The sequence below is a fragment of the Myxocyprinus asiaticus genome, chromosome 39 (genome assembly GCF_019703515.2).
Source record: "Myxocyprinus asiaticus isolate MX2 ecotype Aquarium Trade chromosome 39, UBuf_Myxa_2, whole genome shotgun sequence".
NCBI lineage: Eukaryota > Metazoa > Chordata > Actinopteri > Cypriniformes > Catostomidae > Myxocyprinus > Myxocyprinus asiaticus.
Window position 1 is genome coordinate 5,536,458 of NC_059382.1, and position 23,836 is coordinate 5,560,293.

The 23,836-nt window shown below is 39.0% G+C and overlaps 1 protein-coding gene across 40 annotated transcripts in view; it reads left to right on the plus strand.

Annotated features, from left to right (window-relative positions):
• The first annotated feature begins 578 nt into the window (after window positions 1-578).
• si:ch211-281l24.3 (uncharacterized) overlaps window positions 579-23,836 on the plus strand; it is an 88,354-nt gene continuing 65,096 nt past the window's right edge. For 30 of the 40 annotated variants that reach the window (XM_051678591.1, XM_051678603.1, XM_051678610.1 and 27 more), the window contains exons 1-6: window positions 579-800; window positions 933-1,008; window positions 6,391-6,501; window positions 6,750-6,869; window positions 16,166-16,273; window positions 16,426-16,545. In XM_051678591.1, coding sequence (XP_051534551.1) covers window positions 6,455-6,501; window positions 6,750-6,869; window positions 16,166-16,273; window positions 16,426-16,545 — 395 coding nt within the window. In that variant the 5' untranslated portion in view covers window positions 579-800; window positions 933-1,008; window positions 6,391-6,454. The other 10 variants (XM_051678600.1, XM_051678613.1, XM_051678633.1 and 7 more) reach the window with 9 other exon arrangements.

A 23,836-nucleotide genomic window follows, 5' to 3' on the forward strand; every position in this document is an offset into this window, starting at 1 on the left:
TCCAAGTGCATATGATTTAAAAAAGTTTTACATGCTGCGCATAATGTTAGTGTGAATCGCCATAGTTTGTTTCTTCCTGTCCCCGCTTCTTCAAACATCCCAATGATTCATGCACGAGAGAGATATTTATTCATTGATTTGACATTATATATTTAAATATTAAGGGTATTACTGAAAATGCATTATTGTACAACTGTATGGGAGAGCTGTGCACTTTTTGGTTTTCTTAAGTTTGTGTAAATGCACTTGGGTTTCAAATTAATTTTACACATGTCTGGTACAAATATGTGGGCTTTTTTCATGAATACAGCATATTCTTTTTTCACCATTTCAAATTAATTTTAAATATTTTGTGCCCCACTCTCCCCTACATAGTAGCCTGCTGTTTATAATATGTTTGTTGCTTTCTATGATTTCTTCTTCAAATAAATAAAATCAAGTCAATCACTCATCCCCCAAAACTGGGGTTGCTTGTTTAAAATTGTTTTGTGAGAGAAGTGGCATATTTTATGCTTGTTGTTCCACAGCTCGTCTGCTTGTTTCTCTTGCAAGATTTGGCAACAGTGGTTTCATCTGCACTGACTTGCTTTCACTTTAGAAATCCCCTCTTCGCTTACAGTGGGGAAGAAGTACAAGGAAAGAATAAAAGATGGATTTAGATTGTTTGGACCTTTTGCAATATTGAATTAACTGTAGTTCAATCAATCACCGAAGATGAAACTGTGTAAGAGATCAGCAGTTACACAGATAGTGCTTATTCACACCTGATTCTGTCCACGAACCACACGAAGAAATCGAAAGTAAAATGTATTCTACTATTTATGGAAATAAAATAACATTTATATTTCTGCGACAAGTTCACCACGTATTTTCCACAACAAACGTATTTACGTAATACATTAAACATATTTGTATTTTGTCAATTGAAACAGGATTTTAAAGCGTTTTTGACATTTTAAGGAAGTATATTGAGGCGCGTGGTCAAAAGGCCAAATGGATCGTAAACAGGTACGTAAACACTTGTAAAGTTTATGCTTGTGATCAAGTTATGGCTCTTCATGTTCACAGTTGTTGTAGTAGTTGTTGGGATTTATGTTACTGATGGGGGAGAAGATGGTAAGACGAATGTTTTTACTTAAACCTTGTGCGACCTTCGGGACATTTTTGTCTTTTTCATTTTTGTTTTTTCAATAATTTTGGCCAACGGCATACATTTAGTTGTGTGTGTAAAAAACAACAGTGGCATTATGTAAACAAACTGGCATTTAAAGGGTTAAAATTCTGAAAATTAATGAATATTTGGTAGTTATGATCAGGAATGATGTTGGTTAAAAAATTTAAGTGGAAAATAATATTAATATATGATATTTTTATGGCAGTTTTTTTACGTGGACAGTTTTGTCCTCTAAGGTACTGAGTGTGAGTTTTTTTTTTTTTTTTTTTTTTTTTTTTATCTGACACTGCACAAAAAAAATAGCAAATTAGCAAATATTCCTTTTGGAATCGTACACGTCACATTGCCAGAGAGCACGAGGATGTGCTACGCGAACATGTTAGTGCAGCAAAAGGAGAGCTAGTAGGCTACACTACTATTTGATAATAAATTAATAGATAAGTAATGTATCTTGTTGTTTTGCCATCATGTCAGTGCAGCTGCAAGCTAGATGCAGGCCCGGTTCTATGGGGATGCGAATGTTAGAGCACTCTCAATTGAATATGTAAGCTTAATAATACTCTATATTGGCAAAGCATTTTTCCTTGAATCCTGGCGAACACACACAAAAAATTCCTGCATCAAAACCAATAAATATGTATGATCTTGCAGATCAGTGTGTCCTGATTTGCAGGTGGAGCATTCTGCTTTCATGCCTTCATTGAACAATTGAGCATTTGATTAGTAAAGATGTCCGCTCTCGCATAGAGAATTTCATAACGGAATTATCTTAATCGACCACCTGTTGCTTTAGATTTCTGCTTCACGATAAAGTGGCACATAACTGCTGGTCAGTTTCCCAAAACCAAATCCACACCTTAACGATAAGTGAAAGTAAAAAAAAAAATATTCTAGATTAGTGTCACGATTCACTGTTGTCTGCCCGGTGTTTTGCCTCTGTCATCTGTTCCCCATGGACTACGCTTCCCATAATTCCCTGCCCTCATCACCAGCTGTCTTCCATTGTCTTCGCCTGTGTTTCATTTACTCATTAGTCTTTGTGTATTTAATGCCCTGTTGTTTGCACATTCCTTGTCAGTTGCTGTATGTGTTTTGACCTCCCGTGGTTTACCTGTGCCGATCGTAGACGGTTTCTTTATTCCTGTGTTTTGCCCATAGTTTAAGTTTTCTTTCTTCCAGTGTTTTCCCATCATGGTTGTTTACTTTGTTCCTGTGTCTTCACCATACTTTTTACTTTGTTTATTTAAAGAACTGTTTCACCGCACCTAGATCCAGCTCTCGAGACTTCCTTCATAATGTCACAGAACAACTGACTGCAAAAATGGATCTAGCGGCATACTTAACTCAGCTGAGCCAGGCGAACTTATCTATAAGGGAGTTCTCCCATTTCTTCACCACCATTGCCATCCACGCAGGATTTGATGATGAAACCCTCAAATCCATCTACAAAATCGGACTCCCAACACGCCAGTGGAGGGAACTGCCGGAGACCGGAGTCTACACGTGGGAGGAATATGTAATGCTAGTCTTAGAGACATTCGCTTCGGAGGATCCTCCTCTTTCAGTCCCGGTTCCGGTTTCCGAGTCTTCCACGCCTGAGTCCACTCCACTCCATGTCACAGCCACGCCTCAGCCTGGTCCATGCCATGTCACAGCCACGCCTCAGCCTGGTCCATGCCATGTCACAGCCACGCCTCAGCCTGGTCCATGCCATGACACAGCCACGCCTCCCTCTGCCCTTGTCTCTAAGTTGAATTGTGCACCAATGATATCGGTGTGTAGGGCCACGAAGACCCTTTCCCACAAATTATCAGCGCCCACGCCTGCCATGGCCAACGAGCCAGCGCCCAAACCTGCCACGGTCAACGAGTTGCCAGCCTGGACCGTCCCAGAGCCTGCGTTGCCAGCCTCGACCATCAGAGGTCGTTTCCGAGTCTCAGCCCATGCCCACGACCACAGAGGTCGCTTCCGAGACTCTGCTCATGTTTACGACCATTGAGGTCATTTCCCAGTCATCCAGGACTCTTAGTCTCGAACCTCCCACAGCTCTGCCTTCTATGGCTTAGCTCCTTGAGACTACCATGGCTCTACCTTCGATGGCTCTGTCCCTTGAACCTCCTACGGCTTTGCCTTCCACGGCTCCATACCTCGAGCCTCCCATGGCTCCGTCTGCCACGGCTTTGCCCCCCCGAGCCTACTACAGCTCCGCTTGCCACGGCTCCATCCTCGGAGACCTCCATGGCTCCAGTCTCTAGTCTGTGGCCGCCTCCCAGGCCTCCTGATCCTATCTCGATTCCGTGGTTGCCACCCAGGCCTCCTGACCCTGTTACAGCCCTGTGGCCGCCAATCAGGCTTCCTGATAGTCCCTGCTCTGAGGTGGTCATCTGAGTCTCCTGGTCGTCCACCTGATCTTCTTTGGTCTCCTGGCCATCTGCCTGATCTGTTCTGGTCTCCTTTGGTCTCCTGGCCATCCACCTGATCTGCTCTGGTCTTCTGGGTCTCCTGGCCGTCCACCCATCTGCTCTGGTCTCATGGCTGTCCGCCTGATCCGCTCTGGTCTCTGGCTCCATCTTGGCCTTGTCTTTGCCCAGTTCCTTTCATCCCCTTGCCTCTTGTACCCCCTTGAACTGCCTGTTTCCCCTTTTTCTCCACACACACCATGGACAATTTTTGTTTTTTCTTTTTGTTTTGTTTTTTGGAGCGTCTAGTATCCGCTCCTTAGAGGGGGGCTATGTCACGATTCACTGTTGTCTGCCCTGTGTTTTGCCTCTGTCATCTGTTCCCCATGGACTACACTTCCCATAATTCCCTGCCCTCATCACTGTCAGCTGTCTTCCATTGTCTTCACCTGTGTTTCATTAACTCATTAGTCTTTGTGTATTTAATTCCCTGTTGTTTGCTCATTCCTTGCCAGTTGCTGTATGTTTTTTGACCTCCCGTGTTTTACCTGTGCCAAACATAGATGTTTCCTTTGTTCCAGTGTGTTCCCATCATGGTTGTTTACTTTTGTTCCTGTGTTTTCACCATACTTTTTACTTTAAAGAACTGTTTCACCGCACCTAGATCCAGCTCTTGAGACTTCCTTCGTAATGTCACAATTAGTTGTTGCAGATAACATCTTCGACATCGCTTGCCGCATTCATGCGCAGAGAAAAAAACTATAAATCATTGTACATTAGAAGAAAAACTTTTCTTAAACGAAGGCAGTGTAATTTGTGAATTAAATTTTATTTGTTTTAGGATCATTAAACATGATTTCATCTAATATATATATATATATTGGACAAAATCTCACTTTATGCAGGACAAGTATTTTTTATTTAAGTCCATGGTTAAACCTTGCTGTACATATAAAGAGCGCATGCACAAGATATGAGCGTTTGATGCATATAAAGTCCAGATTCACTTTATAATGCTTTAAAAATAAAGGAAAAACAAAGGGGGCACATGGTATCTAATAATATGATTATTATATAAATAACCACAGTCCTTTTAGATTGCATATGATTTGTACATATAAAATTGTAGGGAATATTAAAACAACACTGAAAAAAAGAAAAACATTCACTGCTCTTTTCTGGATAACTTAATACACCTTTTAAAACTGAAAACAAAATTAGGATGAAAAATTGCTCATTTTAATTTAAATTGCTATTAATGTATCAATTCTATAGTATAATCATTCCATGGAGACAACGCAACTGAAAAACAATTATGAATTTCACTTTTACCTGCAATATTTTCCTGGGTACCAGTCCATGTTTTCATTATTGCCATAAACGACTCGAACAAACTTTAAAGTTGAAAAGATTGTGGTTTTCTGGGTCTGTTGTATCACTCGGTCCAGTTTAAATTGAAAAGTACAAATTTGCACATATGTTTTATCATTTGTAGAGGCATGTCTGATGACTTAAAGTAAAAAAAGGTAATTTAGAACTGGAATTTTTAAGGCATTAATTGAAGATGTTCAATGACGTATGTGCTAACAGAGAAAAATATTTGACTGATTATAAATGATAAGGAAGGTCTGGTAGACTCGATTATCTAATAGCAGTTGTAAACCAGTCCAAAATAAACAGCGAGATTTTATATACAAAAACACAACAATACAATCACATAATTTGAGATGTGTACATTACTAATCATTTGATAATTTAATGAATGTCGGCCTATAGTCTATATTTCACCCAGAGGGGCACCTCAGCCCATGTGGGCAAAGGGGCAGTTGCTTGGGCCACTGTAGCTACCCCTTGAGTACGTGTTTGGAACCAAGTATACTACAGAGAAATTTAATGTCAGAGCAGGATTTGAGCGAACACTTTTTTACCGTTGCGCGTGAGCGGTACTTAAGCGGAGCGTCATACGCATGGAGCATGTTATTGAGCGGAGTGTCACACCGCTCCGCTTTGCTCACATGCTCTGGTTGGTGTAATGTTCAATGATGGGAGGGAAAGGAGGACACAGGGAACTTGGAACTTCAACTCAAAGGTATAACTTTAATTCTACAAATTAAAATAGCTTTTCAGCATCACACTCATTAGATCAAGGTTTTGTACAGTCTCTTTCTGACTGGTAGCTCTCTCTCTCATCTCTGGCATGGTCCCTTTTTATCGCTCTCCCCAGTGCTTACTGCAATCAGAAACAGGTGTTAGACATTATAGCGCTCAGGTGTGTGCACCCTTACCGCTTTCTCCCTCTCCGGACGAACGCTCGACCACACCCTCGCTGCCACAGTTGGTTACTGCCCACTCAGGGGCAGATCTACCAGGGTGGCAAACGCCACCCTAAGAAAAGTCATTGCCACCCCATCTGCACCCCAGTACAAGTAACACTTAAATGGTTGTTGTTCTCCTCTGTTTCGCTTGATTTGGCAGTTTTTATTTGGCGTCTCGAGACCAGAAATACAAAACAGGCAATTAGAATCATTATGGTGCCGCCCAGTGGTTGGACAGGAAATCTGTGGATAGCTGGTAGTTCCATACAATTTTTATGCCTAGCTCTTATGTGGATTAGGGAAATGTGTGTGTGTACATATACTTTAAAAGAGAAAACAGATTGTTCAGACTATTTTCTTGACCACCATCTTTATTATACATACAGCCACACAGCAGCTCCAATATGACATTGATTTGATAGGCCAATATTATTTTCCAGGGTGATACAGTCCATTTTGTACAGCATTTGCCATCAACCATTTTTCTGGTTCTTTTTTGAAGGTTGAGGCCATATGACACAACATCTCCAACACCCTCCTATACATCTCTACGAAGTGACCAGTCAATGGATCAACCAACAGAGATAAAAGAAAGAACACAGATAAATAAAAGGTATATTGGCAAACATTTTAAGAGCTCAGTCCTTTGAATCAGTTTTGCAATTAAGTCTTTTTGTTATTTTTATTTAGGCTGTGTACACTGATTATTTTTTGTATTATCAGTCAATGATGACCCCCCCCAGTTCTCTGTCGTGCATCACTTATAACATAAAACATTATTTCCTATGCAACTGTATAAATAACTATTGCTAGTAAAATGCTAATTGAATAGATGTGTATTTTGTCCTCTATGCATCAAAGGTTAAGACCTGGGGAAGCAACATCTCCAGCACCCTCCTGCACATCTCTTCAAAGTGACCAGTCAATGGATCGACCAAAAGAGTTCAAAGATGTAACTCATGGTATCCAGATGAACGAAAGGTATGAGTATTTAGAGTCTCTAGTGGCATATACTGACAAACTAGGTAGAAATATACTCAAATAAAGAAAAAACACAATGGCTCTGTTCCAAAATCTAGAAAGCTGCCCACCAAGATAGTATTTTAAGGCATCATAGGCACCAATGCAAAGGCTGTTCCAAAAGCCAGGCAGCAAAATGAAGGTAGGTCAAGAATAAGTTGAGAGAAATGCTGATTATAAATAAACCATATACAACCCCAATTCTGAAAAAGTTGGGACAGTATGGAAAATGCTAATAAAAACAAAAAAAAGGGATTTGTAAATTCTTTCACCCTGTGTTAGGGCTGCCCCCTGATAGTTGACCAAACGTTAGTCGATGAGAAGAGTCTTGGTCGACCAAGTTTTGATTGGTCGGTTGGTTGCAGAAAAAACTCTGATGCTAGGTGGTACTATGGGGTAATTTTCGTTAAGCAGGGTTAGGGTTAAGCCTACACAATAAAGCATGATGCCTTGATTTCATTTTAACTAAAAATTCAAATCAAATCAAATCAAATCAAATCACTTTATTGTCACACAGCCATATACACAAGTGCAATGGTGTGTGAAATTCTTGGGTGCAGTTCCAATCAACATAGCAGTCGTGACAGTGATGAGACATATACCAATTTACAATAACATCAAATTAACACAACACAATTTAAACATCTGTTATACACATAATTACACTCAACAATATACAAATAATAACATACACTGTACAGTATACAATACGCTGTTTTTGTTTTTGTTTTTTGTTTTTTGTTTTTTTTTTGTTTTTTACTATATAGATACACATTATTCAATAAAAATTAAAAATTAAAATATATAAAAAAAATAAAATAAAAAAAAAAGTGTATATATATATATATATATATATATATATATATATATATATATATATATATATATATAGAATGTACAGTATTGTACTGTATTGACATTCAGGCTGTCGGTTGATAGTCAGTTGTTAAGAGAGACATAATATAATAATAATAATATAATTTATGACAGTCCGGTGTGAGATATAAGAGTAAGGGTAATAAAGTGCAGTGCTGATGTATATTGACCATGAGAGATCAAGAGTTCAGAAGTCTGATTGCTTGGGGGAAGAAGCTATCATGGAGTCGGCTGGTGCGGGTCCTGACGCTGCTATACCGCCTACCTGATGGTAGCAGTGAGAACAGCCCATGGCTCGGGTGGCTGGAGTCTCTGATGATCCTCCGAGCTTTTTCACACACCGCCTTGTGTATATTTCCTGGAGGGAGGGAAGCTCACCTCCGATGATGTGTTTGGCAGTTCGCACCACCCTTTGCAGTGCTTTGCGGTTGTGGGCGGTGCTATTGCCGTACCAGGCGGAGATACAGCCAGTCAGGATGCTCTCCACAGTGCAGGTGTAGAACTGTGTGAGGATGTGGCGGTTCATTCCAAACTTCCTCAGCCGTCTCAGGAAGAAGAGGCGCTGATGAGCCTTCTTCACAACGACTTCAGTGTGGCGGACCATGTGAGTTCCTCAGTGATGTGGACACCCAGGAACTTGAAGCTGCTGACTCTCTCCGCTGGTGCTCCATTGATGGTGATGGGACTGTGTTCTCTGTCTTTTCTCCTGAAGTCCACCACAAGCTCCTTTGTCTTACTGACGTTGAGGGAGAGGTTGTGCTCCTGACACCAGTGTGTCAGAGTGTGCACCTCCTCTCTGTAGGCTGTTTCATCATTGTCAGTGATCAGACCTACCACCGTCGTGTCATCAGCAAACTTAATGATGGCATTGGAGCTATGTGTTGCCACACAGTCATGTGTGTACAAGGAATACAAGAGTAGGCTGAGAACACAGCCCTGTGGGGCTCCAGTGTTGAGGATCAGTGATGAGGAGATGTTGCTGCCTATTCAAATGAAACTGGAAAAAATAAATGCAATTAAAATGTGTGTTCAACTTTTTGAAAGATGGCTTTACAACAGTTGTCAACGTCTCTCTGGCAAAGAACCTACTTTATCCATGCATTCTCTACCGGTTGGGTATTTCGATGTCCAGGAAAATACATCATGTGTGTGAATATACATTCGTTTTGTTCCCTCCCTCACGATATATATATATATATATATATATATATATATATATATATATGTGTGTGTATGTATGTATGTATGTATGTGTATATATATATATATATATATATATATATATATATATATATATATATATATATATATGTGTGTGTGTGTATATATATTTATGTATGTATATCGCACTATCCAATTACATCGGATACCCGGGGCTGAAGGATCGGTGAATATTCTTGCTTTAGTGATTTTGCATTGAAAATGAAATCAACTTATTTAAAAAGCGAGAAACTTAAATCAAATACATTTCTAAATTCAAACTGCACTCCAAACGAAACAAAAAAGCAAATAAAATAATGAAATGATAAAAGAATAATAAATATATACACCTTTCCATTTACCGTCAGGCAAGTATCCATTTAAACATGCAGGCCGAAAATTACTTACACAAATGAAGGCATAAAAACAATGATACAGTCATGGGAAAAAGAAAGTACACCCTCCTTGAATTCTATGGTTTTACGTATCAGGACATAATAAAAATCATCTGGTCCTTAGCAGGTCTTAAAATTAGGTAAATACAACTTCAGATGAACAACAACACATGACATATTACACCGTGTCATGATTTATTTAACAAAAATAAAGCCAATATGGAGAATCCATGTGTGAAAAACTAAGTACACCCTTATTGCTTCCATAGGAATTAAGAGGCTAAGTAGTAGCCAGGTGCTGCTAATCAAATGCCCTTGATTAATTGATCATCAGCAAGTGTGACCACCTCTATAAAAGCTGAAGTTTTAGCAGTTTGCTGGTCTGGAGCATTCAGGTGTGTGTTAACACAATGCCAAGGAGGAAAGACGTCAGCAATGATCTTAGAGAAGCAATTGTTGCTGCCCATCAATCTGGGAAGGGTTATAAGGCCATTTCCAAACAATTTAAAGGCCAGCATTCTACAGTGTGAAAGATTAAAACATTCAAGACAGTTGCCAATCTTCCCAGGAGTGGATGTCCCAGCAAATTCACCCCAAGGTCAGACCGTGCAATGCTCAGAGAAATTGCAAAAAACCCAAGAGTTACATCTCAGACTCTACAGGCCTCAGTTAGCATGTTAAAGTTCATGACAGTACAATTAGAAAAAGACTGAACAAGTATGTTTTGTTTGGAAGGTTTGCCAGGAGAAAGCCTCTTCTCTCTAAAAAGAATATGGCAGCACGGCTTAGGTTTGCAAAGTTGCATCTGAACAAACCACAAGACTTCTGGAACAATGTCCTTTGGACAGACAAGACCAAAGTGGAGATGTTTGGCCATAATGCACGGCACCACGTTTGGCAAAAACCAAACATAGCATATCAGCACAAACACCTCATACCAACTGTTGAGCACGGTGGTGGAGGGGTGATGATTTGGACTTGTTTTGCAGCCACAGGACCTGGGCATCTTGCAGTCATTGAGTCGACCATGAACTCCTCTGTATACCAAAGTATTCTAGAGTCAAATGTGATTCCATCTATCTGACAGCTAAAGCTTGGCCGAAATTGGGTCATGCAACAGGACAATGAGCCCAAGCACACCAGCAAATCTACAACAGAATGGCTGAAAAAGAAAAGAATCAAGGTGTTGCAATGGCCCAGTCAAAGTCCAGACCTCAACCTGAATGAAATGCTGTGGCGGGACCTTAAGAGAGCTGTGCGTAAACAAATGGCTGCAAACCTCAATGAACTGAAGCAACATTGTAAAGAAGAGTGGGCCAAAATTCCTCCACAATGATGTGAGAGACTGATAAAATCATACAGAAAATGATTACTTGAAGTTATTGCTGCTAAAGGTCATTCTACAAGTTATTGGATCATAACGTGTACTTAGTTTTTCACACATGGCTTCTCCATTTTGGCTTTATTTTTTAAAAATAAATCATGACACGGTGTAATATGTCATGTGTTGTTGTTCATCTGAGGTTGTATTTACCTAAGACCTGCTAAGGACCAGATGATTTTTATTATGTCCTGATATTTAAAACCACAGAATTCAAGGAGGGTGTACTTTCTTTTTCCCATGTCTGTAAATGTAAAAATAATAATTATAATGAGCTTCACTGAAATATAAATCATGGTTCGAGGTGAACGTGTTTTTGCATTATTTTATGTTTTAATCACAGATGTATAGGCTGCAGAGTTGCGTTCACAATGAACTGCTCTGTGGAAATAAAGTGAATTGAACTCAAAACATCTCCTGAGTTGAGATGTCAGAGGTCATTTGCAGCACTCATACACGATACTGTTCTTGCAAAAAAAAAAAAAAAAAAATTCCGAAGACAGAAACAAAGAAGTAGTGAGAAACGTTTACATGTGCGTTCATGAGACTGCACGCCTCCGTATCATAGTGTCATACATGTGCATAGACGGCTTTTCTGTCATCTGTTCTTAATAATATAATAAAGTGTGTTTCTTCAAGCATGTCCAAAGCTCCATTTTCTTAAAGGTCACCAAGTATAGCAACACCCCTCTCCATCCATTCTTTCCAGCAAAAGGGGGACTTGTTAATGCATAATTTCAGATTCAGCCATATACTTGAGGAAACATTTTGAACATACTGGAAACCTTTGTCCACACTGAATGTAAGTGTGAAATAATAGGATGCATTTTTACTGTAGGCAATTTAATAGAAAGACTTTGCAGTGGTGAGATTGGGGTAAGGACCGCTTGTCCAATGTTGTACCAGGGAAGGTCTCTCTCTGGTGGAAGAGACCAATTGGCCAAGTGTCTAAGATTAAAAGCATAGTAATAAAACAAAATTTTGGGGATGCCTAAACCTCTTTTGTTAATTGGTCTATGTAACTTACTGAAATGCATCCGAGGTCGTTTACCATTCCAAATAAAAGACTTAGATGTTCTATCAAATTGTTTAAAAAGACTGGAACTTCTAGAGGGAGAGACTCCAGAAGATAATTTAATTTGGGGATACAATAAATTTCTATAGCATTGACCTTCCCAGCGATAGACAAATGTAGTGAAGCCCACCTATCAACGTCGCACGAGAACCTTTTCATTAATGGGTCAAAATTAACTCTAATTAAATCTCTCAAATATGCGGTAAATAAAATGCCTAAATACGCTATATTGCCAAAAGTATTCACTCACCTGCCTTTAGACGCATATGAACTTAAGTGACATCCCATTCTTAATACATAGGGTTTAATATGACGTCGGCCCACCCTTTGCAGCTATAACAGCTTCAACTCTTCTGGGAAGGCTTTCCACAAGGTTTAGGAGTGTGTTTATGGGAATTTTTGACCATTCTTCCAGAAGCGCATTTGTGAGGTCAGACACTGATGTTGGACGAGAAGGCCTGGCTCGCAGTCTTCGCTCAAATTCATCTCAAAGGTGCTCTATCGGGTTGAGGTCAGGACTCTGTGCAGGCCAGTCAAGTTCTTCCACACCAAACTCGCTCATCCATGTCTTTATGGACCTTGCTTTGTGCACTGGTGTGCAGTCATGTTGGAACAGGAAGGGGCCATCCCCAAACTGTTCCCACAAAGTTGGGAGCAGGGAATTGTCCAAAATGTCTTGGTATGCTGAAGCATTTAAAGTTCCTTTCACTGGAACTAAGGGGCCAAGCCCAGCTCCTGAAAAACAACCCCACACCATAATCCCTCCTCCACCAAACTTCACAGTTGGCACAATGCAGTCAGACAAGTACCGTTCTCCTGGCAACTGCCAAACCCAAACTCATCCATCAGATTGCCAGATGGAGAAGCATGATTCGTCACTCCAGAGAACGCATCTCCACTGCTCTAGAGTCCAGTGGCGGCGTGCTTTACACCACTGCATCCGACGCTTTGCATTGCACTTGGTGATGTATGGCTTGGATGCAGCTGCTCGGCCATGGAAACCCATTCCATGAAGCTCTCTACGCACTGTTCTTGAGCTAATCTGAAGGCCACATGAACTTTGGAGGTCTGTAGCGATTGACTCTGCAGAAAGTTGGCGACCTCTGCACACTATGCGCCTCAGCATCCGCTGACCCCGCTCTGTCATTTTACGTGGCCTACCACTTCGTGGCTGAGTTGCTGTCATTCCCAATCGCTTCCACTTTGTTATAATACCACTGACAGTTGACTGTGGAATATTTAGTAGCGAGGAAATTTCACGACTGGACTTGTTGCACAGGTGGCATCCTATCACAGTTCCACGTTGGAATTCACTGAGCTCCTGAGAGCGGCCCATTCTTTCACAAATGTTTGTAGAAGCAGTCTGCATGCCTAGGTGCTTCATTTTATACACCTGTGGCCATGGAAGTGACTGGAACACCTGAATTCAATTATTTGGATGGGTGAGCGAATACTTTTGGCAATATAGTGTATCTAATGCCTTGCTTGGGCCATTGAAAGATGCCAGGTTGGAAAGTTGCGGTATGGCAAAATTCTGTCAGACCTGTATCCTGAAATCTTATTGCGGCTGCTAATGGTTCCAGGGCAAGATAGAACAATAAATGCAAGAGAGGACAGCCTTTCTGGGTTCCCCTACCAAGAGAAAAATAGTCTGAAATTAATCCATTAGTTTGCACTGCCATTAACGGCTGTTTATAAAGTAACTTAATCCACCCAATAAAACTGTTCCCAAATCTGTAAATTTTCAAAATCTTAAAAAACATAGTCCCATTCCACCATATCAAATGCCTTCTTGGCATCAAGTGAGATGGCAGTGATCAGGGTCTGATCATTTGCTACTGACTACATAATATTTATAAACATCTAATGTTATCAGAAGAACTACGACCACGAATAAACCCCACTTGATCTATATGTATAAGAGATGTAATTATAGACAATATTTTTCCAACTAACTGGATTAGCGAAATTGGACGATAACTTTTACATTCATTTGGGTTTTTATATTTTTTAAGAATTACTGCATACTGATCAGGGCTTGGGTCATGGTTGGCGGTAGTTAACCTTTCTTTAATGACTTTGTGTAAACTTCTAACATAATTGGAGCCAGTTCTGTGATAGGGCTGCAACTAACGATTATTTTGATAATCGGTTAATCTAGCGATTATTAGAACGATTATTTGACTATTTGGCGATTATTGCAACTATTAATCATTAGCTCTTAACCAATTATTCAGCTTGTGCCCTGACTAAAAAGGTTGTATTAAATCTGCTTACTAACAATAGAGGACAAAATCATCTTTTAAAAATACCTATAAATGACATTCACTGAATTAAAGAAAAAACAAAAACAACTTTTTATTAAGTTTCATTTGGTAAAGAAATTCACTGCAAAAAATCCTATTGTTATCAAGTGTTTTGTCTTGTTTTCCATTTAAAATTGTCTAAAAATCCTTAAAACAAGATACATTTACTTGAGAAGCAATACTTAAGATATTTAGACTTGCTTTAAGAGAATGTATCTTAAATATAAGAGTATTTTGTATATAAGTGTATTTTTCACTTGGTTATACAGTAATTCTGCAAGTGCAGTAAAGACAAAATATACTTATATTCAGGATCAATTCTCTAAAAGAAAATCTAAATATCTTATATGCTGCTTCTCAGGTGAATGTATCTTTTTTAAAGGATGTTTAGATATTTTAAAATATTTGTATTTTTAATATATTCAACATTCTCAGATAACAATTTTTTTCTTCTGCAGTATAGCTGCTAAAGTAAATGTATATTGTTTTAAAGTAGTTTTAGATATTTATATTGGAAAACAAGCCAAAACAAAAACAAATCAAAAACGTAATTTGTTGCAGTGACTAATGGGGCGAAGACTACCTCTCTTAACTTTCTGTTCACTTCAATCCATCTTTAACTCACAAAAAAGCAAACTCTCTCTAATTAACAAAGCTGCTTATTGCCAGTTTTCTTCATGATAAAAATGCACAGTGTTGGGTCTCATGTATTCTAACACAGTCGTAAAACCTAACTCAGGCCCCCACATAACAAGTCGTAAATCTTACTGATAAAAACCATGCCAAAATCAAACAAAGGGAATCCAAAACAGACTACTGATCCCATGAAGCCTTGCTCACTAAAGGATCGAACTCTCAACTCCTATTGGATGAGGCACACAACAGAACGCACCTCAAACATGACATCATCAGGAGTAGAAATACCTCTGAAATGCTTCCAGGATTTGCTTCCAGTAACTTTGCTCGCCTTGGGTAGACGCAGCTCATCGCTGCTCTCAGGTGCAGTCTTGTGGCACAAGGAAGTAACGTCCGACTTGAAACTGTGGCCATACAATCTCCATCTCGCTGGACGAGTTGAGATTACTCTGTGTTCAACTGAACACTCTAACGGATCCGAAGGAGACGGCCGAGCAATCCGCATCTTCATCCGTTTGCCTACAGAAGTGAAGAGATAAAAGATTTCTCTTCCATCTTCAATCAAGTCGACATTTCTGAGTTCTCCGCCAGCCCGCCGAGAATCAGCAGCCATACCGCCCGCCGACAGAGCGAGGAAACGGCCTCCCGTCATCACCCAAGCCTCGAGGAACCGAGTCTGAGTTAAAGGACGGATGAACACACATTCCACCTGCATCCTCATGCGATTCAAGTAAGAAGTTTACGTCTGGGCAGAGATAGAAAATTATAGTGTGTTATTCTTGTGTATCAAGGTTTTTGCTTGTACAGTTTACGGACCGCCATGTCCACTCATTATTAATACTCAAGGTATTAATTATCACGAATTTGATTTGATATATTGTGGTCCAAATATGCTAATGCCAAACTATTGAAATCAAGTGTATTTTCAATGCCTTTGTAGAGTATTCCAAATCAGTCATTTATGAAGTACCATTTTGGTTAGCATGCTATCTTAGCAGGTTGCTATCAAGGGTTTGGAACAAAGCCAATATTTAAATGAACTTGAAGGTCATGCCTATAACATATGGGTTGCATGTCTTTATCTCAAACAGTGTATTAGTATTAGTTCATTCCCATAAAGGTTGAGACTGAGATCTCCAGAACATTCATATACATATTTTCAAACTGACCAGTCAATGGACAGCCCAATAGAGTTAATGTAATGTATCAGTTTTGCAGTTTAATCTAAGGTTACAACACAGTTTAAAGATGATTTAGTGTAAAGATAGAACAAAGAGTATAACGAAGGATAAAATGTATGATATTTTGCATATTTTTAGTTCTTTAGTATTTTGAAGCAGCTGCTGCAATCTAGATATTTACCTTTTTTCTTATTTTTTTTTTCTAAGATTGAGACCAGATGACACAATATCTCCAACACCTTCTTGCACATCTCTAAAAAGTGACCAGTCAATGGATCGACCAATAAGGTTCAAAGATAGAACAAAGAGTTTAAGGTAGGAAAATGTATTTTTGCAAAATGAGTTTTTAAAAGAGGTTTACATTATATAAAGAGTTTTTTCAAATGGTTATTTTTTTAAATATAAACTTTTAATATAATATCATTTGATATAAGCTTTTAATATAAACTTTTTTTCTTCTATTAAAGGTTGAGACCAGATGACACAGTATCTCCAGCACCTTCTTGCACATCTCTAAAAAGTGACCAGTCAATGGATCGACCAATAGAGTTCAAAGATAGAACACAGCATTTCATAAAGAATGAAAGGTACAAGAATTTAAATGGTGAAACAGGCTGTCTAATCATTACTGATCAATCGACTAGACTGAATTTCCCTCTTTAAATATTTTAATTCAATAACATGTTTTCTTTGGCATTGAAATTTTGCAGTTTTTTTTTATAAAAAATGTAACATTTACTTCAGTTATTTGTTTGTTCAGTGAATGATCAGACATCTTATAAGTTAATTGATTGAAAGTAAATATAAAGTCTCTAATTTAATTAAATGAGTTAAGTTAGGTAAGTGATTATATTAATGGTTTTATTCTTTTTGTGATCCTGAAGGAATGGTGGAAAAAAACATAAACAAAACTCTACCTTCTGTGACATAATAGTATTGTACCTATATCAACTCTCTTAGACCATTGGATGACATTCGGCACTTCATCTCTGTGTCGGGCTTTACTGGTTGTTTAGATCAGTGTTACTATCAGACACAATTAATAATTGTTTCTGTAGTTATTAATCAATATTTAAATTAATTAATTGGATCTAACTCATTAAAACCTCATATGGGACTCCAGTAAATGTAGTGTGCTACGTTTAGGAGCAAGTTTGGTTATTAGCAATAATTAATAATTATCAAAGATAATTATTAATTATTAAAATCAATAGATTTTTTTTAATCCTTTAAATCAACAATTATCAAAGATAGTCGTTAATTGTTAACATCGATGAAACATTAATTAAAATTAACACTAGCTTACTGATCATTCAATCAAAGATAATTATCAATTATCAAAAATCAATAGAATATTAATAAGGATTAACATTGACGGGGTACCACCCTAGAATTAGGGACTAATAACCAAATAGTAAAACAGTCTCAATATTGGATTGTTTTCTTAGGAAAATCGACATCCGAAGAATATCGATTTTCGGGAAAAAAAACAATGAATGAAGGTTTGAATCCGAGCACTGACATCCTGTCAGCATGACACAGGCGTATGCAAAACAAACCAAAACACTTCTCTTTGTAGTATAAACAAAGTTTATTTATGCAGTAATATCAATTAATAATTAATACAATGCAGTCAATGAACTTCCGACTTACAACTACAAACTAAACAGTGACATGATTAGATATGGAAATAAAAATAATCCTATAACACATAAGGTGTGTGTGTGACAGTGTGTGTGTGTGTGTGTGTGTGTGTGTGTCAGTGTGGTTAGAGAGAGAAAGAGAGAGAGAGATGATTAAGTGACAGCCCGAAAGCTAAGCAGCTGTGCTTATCACTCAGAGACGCGGTTTTGCGAGCGGGGCTCGTAAAAGTCCTGCGTTATTTGACTGTAATGGATGAACTCAGTTTCTGTCTCACCCGCGATGGCGAAAATGCACAACAGTCCAATTTGGTTGGACCACAATACAGCAAAACAAATTTGTGTTAATTAATACCTTGAGTATTAATAATGAGCGGACATGGCGGTCCGTAAACTGTACAAGCAAAAACCTTGAAACACAAGAATAACACGCTATAATATTCTATCTCTGCTCAGACGTATCCTCTTACTTGAATCGCATGAGGACACAGGTAGAATGTGTTTTCCTCCGTCCTTTAACTTTGACCCGGTTCCTTGAGGCTCGTGTGATGACGGGAGGCCGTTTCCTCGCTCTGTCGGCGGGCGGTATGGTTGTAGATTCTCGGCGGGCTGGCGGAGAACTCAGAAATGTCGACTTGATTGAAGATGGAAGAGAAATCTTTAATCTCTTCACTTCTGTAGGCAAACGGATGAAGATGCGAATTGCTCGGCCGTCTCCTTCGGATCCATTAGAGTGTTTGATTGAACACAGAGTAATCTCAACTCGTCCAGCGAGATGGAGATTGTATGGCTACAGTTTCAAGTCGGACATTACTCCCTTGTGCCACGAGGTTGCACCGGAGAGCAGCAAAAGCTACGTCTTTATTCGGTGAACGAAGTCGCTGGAAGCAACTCTGGAAGCATTTCAGAATTATTTGAACTCCTGATGATGTCATGTTTGAGGGACGTTCTGTTGTGTGCCTCATCCAATAGGAGTTGAGAGATCGATCCTTTAGTGAGCAAGGCCTCATGGATTTGTAGTCTGTTTTGGACTCCCTTTGTTTGATTTTGGCGTGATTTTTATCAGTATAATTTACGACATGGAATGTGTGGGGGCTGAGTTAGGTTTTACGACTGTTAGGCCTGCCTTTGTCTTCTGTCTGAATACATGAGGCCCAACATCTGTTTCAGCACTTTTAATACTTTTTTTCCAATTCCATGAATTCCTGTGCTTTGATCTTTTGAGTGAGGCATATTGTATGAGTGAGGCATATTGTATGATCCGCCCCCTAAGAACTGCCTTAAGCACCTCCCATGCCACGCCCACAGAGGACACTGAGGACCAATTGGTTTCTACATAAACATTAACGTCTGTCTTTAACATTTGTTGAAATTCTGGGTATTGTAGAAGGGATGTATTAAAGTGCCATCCATATGATTTTCTTTTCTCTATATGCGGCAACATCTCTAAAAACACCAAAGCATGATCTGAAACTAAAATGTTCCCAATTGAGCAATCAGTGGCAAAAGGAATGAGTGACTTAGATATATTAAAAAAATCTATTCTAGAGTAAATATTATGAACTGATGAAAAATTTATAATCCCTCCCATATGGATTCAGAAGTCTGCAAATGTCTATAAGACCAAGATTTTTACGCATCCTGTGTAGTGTCAACGTTGCTCTAAATGGTCTACACACTTTTGCATCACTATGATCAAGTACCGGATCCATTAAAAGATTGAAGTCTCAACCCAAAACCATATCATGAAGGATCCCAGCTGCTAGTAACTTTACCTCAAGATCTATAAAATGTTCTAATCACCAGTGTTGGATGCATAAATATTAGCCAAAATAAGATTTTGCCCATGTATTTCAGCCAAAACAATAATGACTCCTAAATTATCTAAATTATTTGAGACATTTAAATTGTATATACTTATCAATGTGATGACTCCCCTGCTCTTACTTGAACTAGAACTGCAAAACACATACCCACCCCATGCACTATCAAGTTTTTCAGCTTCCTGTGAAGAAAGGTGCGTTTCTTGAAGGAATGCTGAATCATATTTTTTATGCTTAAGATACAAACTTCCTTCTTTTTATAGGGTGCCCCAGCCCATTAAAATTCCATGTGGAGAGAAACATTTTACCTACAGTATATTAAAGTGTGACATATTGACATGCAAAGACAAATTGTGTACCCAAGGCAAAATATAGACCACTTTCCAACATTGATGTAACCATAAAATCCTGAACAACGCATAGAACAGAAAAAAGATGCGCTTCAACCTCGCACAGAACAGTCTCCACTGGTGTCCATCCCCCAGAAATCCGACGGTCTATGCACACTCAAGAGATTTTCTGCAACACTATTGCTACATGATTGCTCTAGTGCTCCAGTCTAGTGTTTATTTTTTTCGTTTTTTTTTTTTTTACGTAAACCATACCATTGAATTATACATACAATTTTTCAATGAAATAGGCCCCAGTAAATAATAATATCGAATCCACAAAAAAAATAAACTCAACAATAAGTCAAAGTAAGAGAAATAAAGAGTAGAGCGAGAGAGAGAGAGGGAGACAGTGTGCAGCCAACAGAATAACAAATCCTCTTAGACTGCATCAGCAAAATGTACTATGTGTAGTCTAGATTGTTGATTAAATGCAGGCAAAGTTACCCACTCACTCCATTGATTTGATGAAGGCCATAGCTTGTCATGGGCATGTAAAAGTCTTGCGTCCATCCTTTGCATCAGTTCTCAGTTTAGCAGGGTAAAGCAATGCGAAGCTCGCCTTCTGTTCGTGCATTAATTTCTTACACTCTTTGAATCTTTCCCGTTTCGCTTGTGTAGCTCTGGCGAAGTCCAGAAACAGCATAATGTTGTAATCCTCCCAGCACAACTTGCCTTTATTCCTCTCCGCTCGTAGAGCAAAGTCTCTGTCTGCCAACTACAAGAATCTTGCCAGGATGGTTCGGGCCTGTTTTGGGAAGCAGGCCGAAAGCTCTGTGTGCGTACACGAGTCGGCGGCCTGCTGTGTTGATTAAATTCGGAAAGAGCCCTTCCACGAACTTGACCATATCTTGAGCTTCTTTCCCTCTGGGATTCCAACGAAACGAATATTATTACATCTGCTTCGATTTTCCATATCCTCTATTTTTTCCCACACCTGGTCCATATCAGCTTTGGTGGCAGGTGGGTTAGACTGCAGTTCTTTCTTGGCCTCTTCCAGAAACAAGACTCGCTTTTCAACCTCGTCTATTCTTGTGATCAAGGTGGAAAGGCCCTCCATGTCTGTCGAGATTTTCATTAGTGCTGCATAAATGTTCGCAGTATCTTGACCTACATCATGAGGATTGTTGTCATTTTCAACTAGACCCCTGCCATCTTGATCTTAAGAGGCGTCAGGTGTGTGCAAATGTAAATGCCTTTTAATGTCCCCACAGGCCGATGATTTAAAATTTTTAGGCATCCTCTCCTAGCACAGTTTAGCAATAAAAACTATTTCAGTTCTCACTGGTTAATAGTTGTATTTGTAATTGGGTTATTTATGGGTATAGTGTTTTATTGTGATTAAAATGTGAGTCTGTTTTGGCACCTTGCTGCAAAACTAGTTTCCCCTAAGGGGGACAATAAAAGCAAACGAAACTAAAACTAATATTGATTAAAAGGATAATTGTAGCAAAGTGAAGCAGAGCTCGCACTTAGCGGCCTTCACTCGCATTGCGTTATGTGACTCCATGTACCACACATTCTCAACTGGAGACAGGTCAGGACTGCATGCAGCCCAATTAAGCACCCGCATTCTCTGTTTACGCTATGCACGTGTAATCTCGGCATTATGTGGTTTGGCGTTGTCCTGCTGGAAAATGCAGGAACATCCCTGGAAAAGACAGCGTCTGGATGGCAGTATATGTTTTTTCAAAATTTGTACATATCTTTCTGCATTAATGGTGCCCTTACAGATGTGCAAGTTACCCATGTCATGGGCACTGACACACCCCAAACCATGACAGACACTGGCTTTTGGACCTGATCGCTAGACCACAAAGCACGATTCTCTGTTCTACTTTCAATAGACCAGAGAAGTCGGCGGTACATCTGGACAGTGTTGATGGATGGATTCTGCATTGCGTAGTAAAGCCTTAACTTGCATCTGTGGATGCAGCTGCAAAAATTATGCTTGCTAAACTTCAACTAAACATTTGTCTTCAGTGCCCAAATGCTTAATAAGTGTTATTAGAAGAAATGGTGATTGTTTCCCGGTTGTATATACTTGACTGTCAATTAATTTCACAAGGTAAAAATAAAACAAATAATGTTTTGTAGAGCTTTCAGTATAGCACAGGCTGAATAGAATTTACAAATCAGGGCCCGTATTCACGAAAAATCTTAAGGCTAAAAATAGCTCCTAATCGAAAATTTAGGAGCAACTCTTAAAAATTAGGGGCGTGTCATTCCTGAATTCCTAAATTTTCATCTAAGCGTTATTCATGAAGCAATTTAACGCTAAAATTAGCTCATAAACCCACAACAGCTTAGTAGTCATCCTGAGGACTTCTAAACCTCTAAGAGTGACTCAAACAATCCGAAGTATGTCTACTGTCCTCAATCCACATTAAAAAAATGTTTTTGAATATTATTGATATAAACCTTTTAAAAAGGTATAACCTGAATCACAATTGAAAATTGAAAATCAAAATTTTATAATATTATAAACATTATAATATTGACAGTGACATTTTAAAAAAGCTATCATCTGAATCTTGAGGGTTTTTAATGATTGCGTAGTTAGTTAGGGATGCAGTTACCTCTCCTATGAATTGAAACAACCCAATTCAACTGGAGATAAAGGTTTTGACAACGTGTGCTTTTTTGGCCACAGGCCAAATTAAACTGTGAAGCGCAGATGAATTTGGAATTTCTGTCAGCAGAATCATCTATCAAACTATGTATGCCCTCTCCAGACCGCACATCGTCCTCCAATACATGTATGTTTTTTTAGTGGGTGCACGCTCGCTTCAGAGAAAAGAAAGTGGCATTCACGGCCAACGCGGGGCTACACAGTGTATTTAATACAGTAGACAGGACGCACGCTTGTTTCATTGCATCAATACAGGATGAAGAAATATTCATCAACCAAAAAAACATCCATCCATGCATATGCACAGGTAAATATCTAAACCTGCTGGGCATTACTGCCTGCAGCATCTCTGCCGGTGCCTTCAGTTGTTCGGCTACGGGGTCATCGGCTGGGACCCACCTATCACAGATGTTTTGCCCCATTAATCCTGGAACATCTCCTGGTGGTGTGGCAGTGGTCAGGGACGTCTCCCTGCCACCCCCCGCAGCTGGTCAGCAGATCCTCTCGATTGCCTCTCGCTCTTGCCCTCCCATCAAGACATTCCTACTTTCCCATCAAGACATACCATACAACCAGGGTGTGTGTGTGTGTATATATATATATATATATATATATTTGTCGTATATATCCCGCTATATGTCTATGAGGAATTTGCTGAAAAATAGCGCTTCCCTGTCTACCAATCACTTTGGCCGATTTAAAAGAGTGTGCTCATAAAATGTGACGTGATCCATAGCAGCGAGGTCAACTCCGCCTTTCTCTTATCTTAAGATTTCCTTATTAAAACTTGCTCTTAGCAGTTTTGTGAGTAGGTTTTAAGCAAAAACTCCTAGCTAGGAACTCTTTGGAAAACTCCTAGTGGTAAGATAAACATTTTCGTGAATATGGGCCCAATCCTTTTTGTTTTTATTAGCATTTTCCATTTTATTCCAACATTTTTGGAATTGTGGTTGTATAAAATATTCGATTCAATACTGAAAAGTATTGGTCAAAACTAGATATCACAAGTACATTGTAAATATTTAGTCTATTATTAAAAATGAACATTTCACCTAATATTTGTATGTATGTTTTGCAAAATATGCTAATGCCAAACTATTGAAATCAAGTGTATTTTCAATGCCTTTGTAGAGTATTCCAAATCAGTCATTTATGAAGTACCATTTTGGTTAGCATGCTATCTTAGCAGGTTGCTATCACGGGTTTGGAACAAAGCCAATATTTAAATGAACTTGAAGGTCATGCCTATAACATATGGGTTGCATGTCTTTATCTCAAACAGTGTATTAGTATTAGTTCTTTCCCATAAAGGTTGAGACTGAGATCTCCAGAACATTCATATACATATTTTCAAACTGACCAGTCAATGGACAGCCCAATAGAGTTAATGTAAT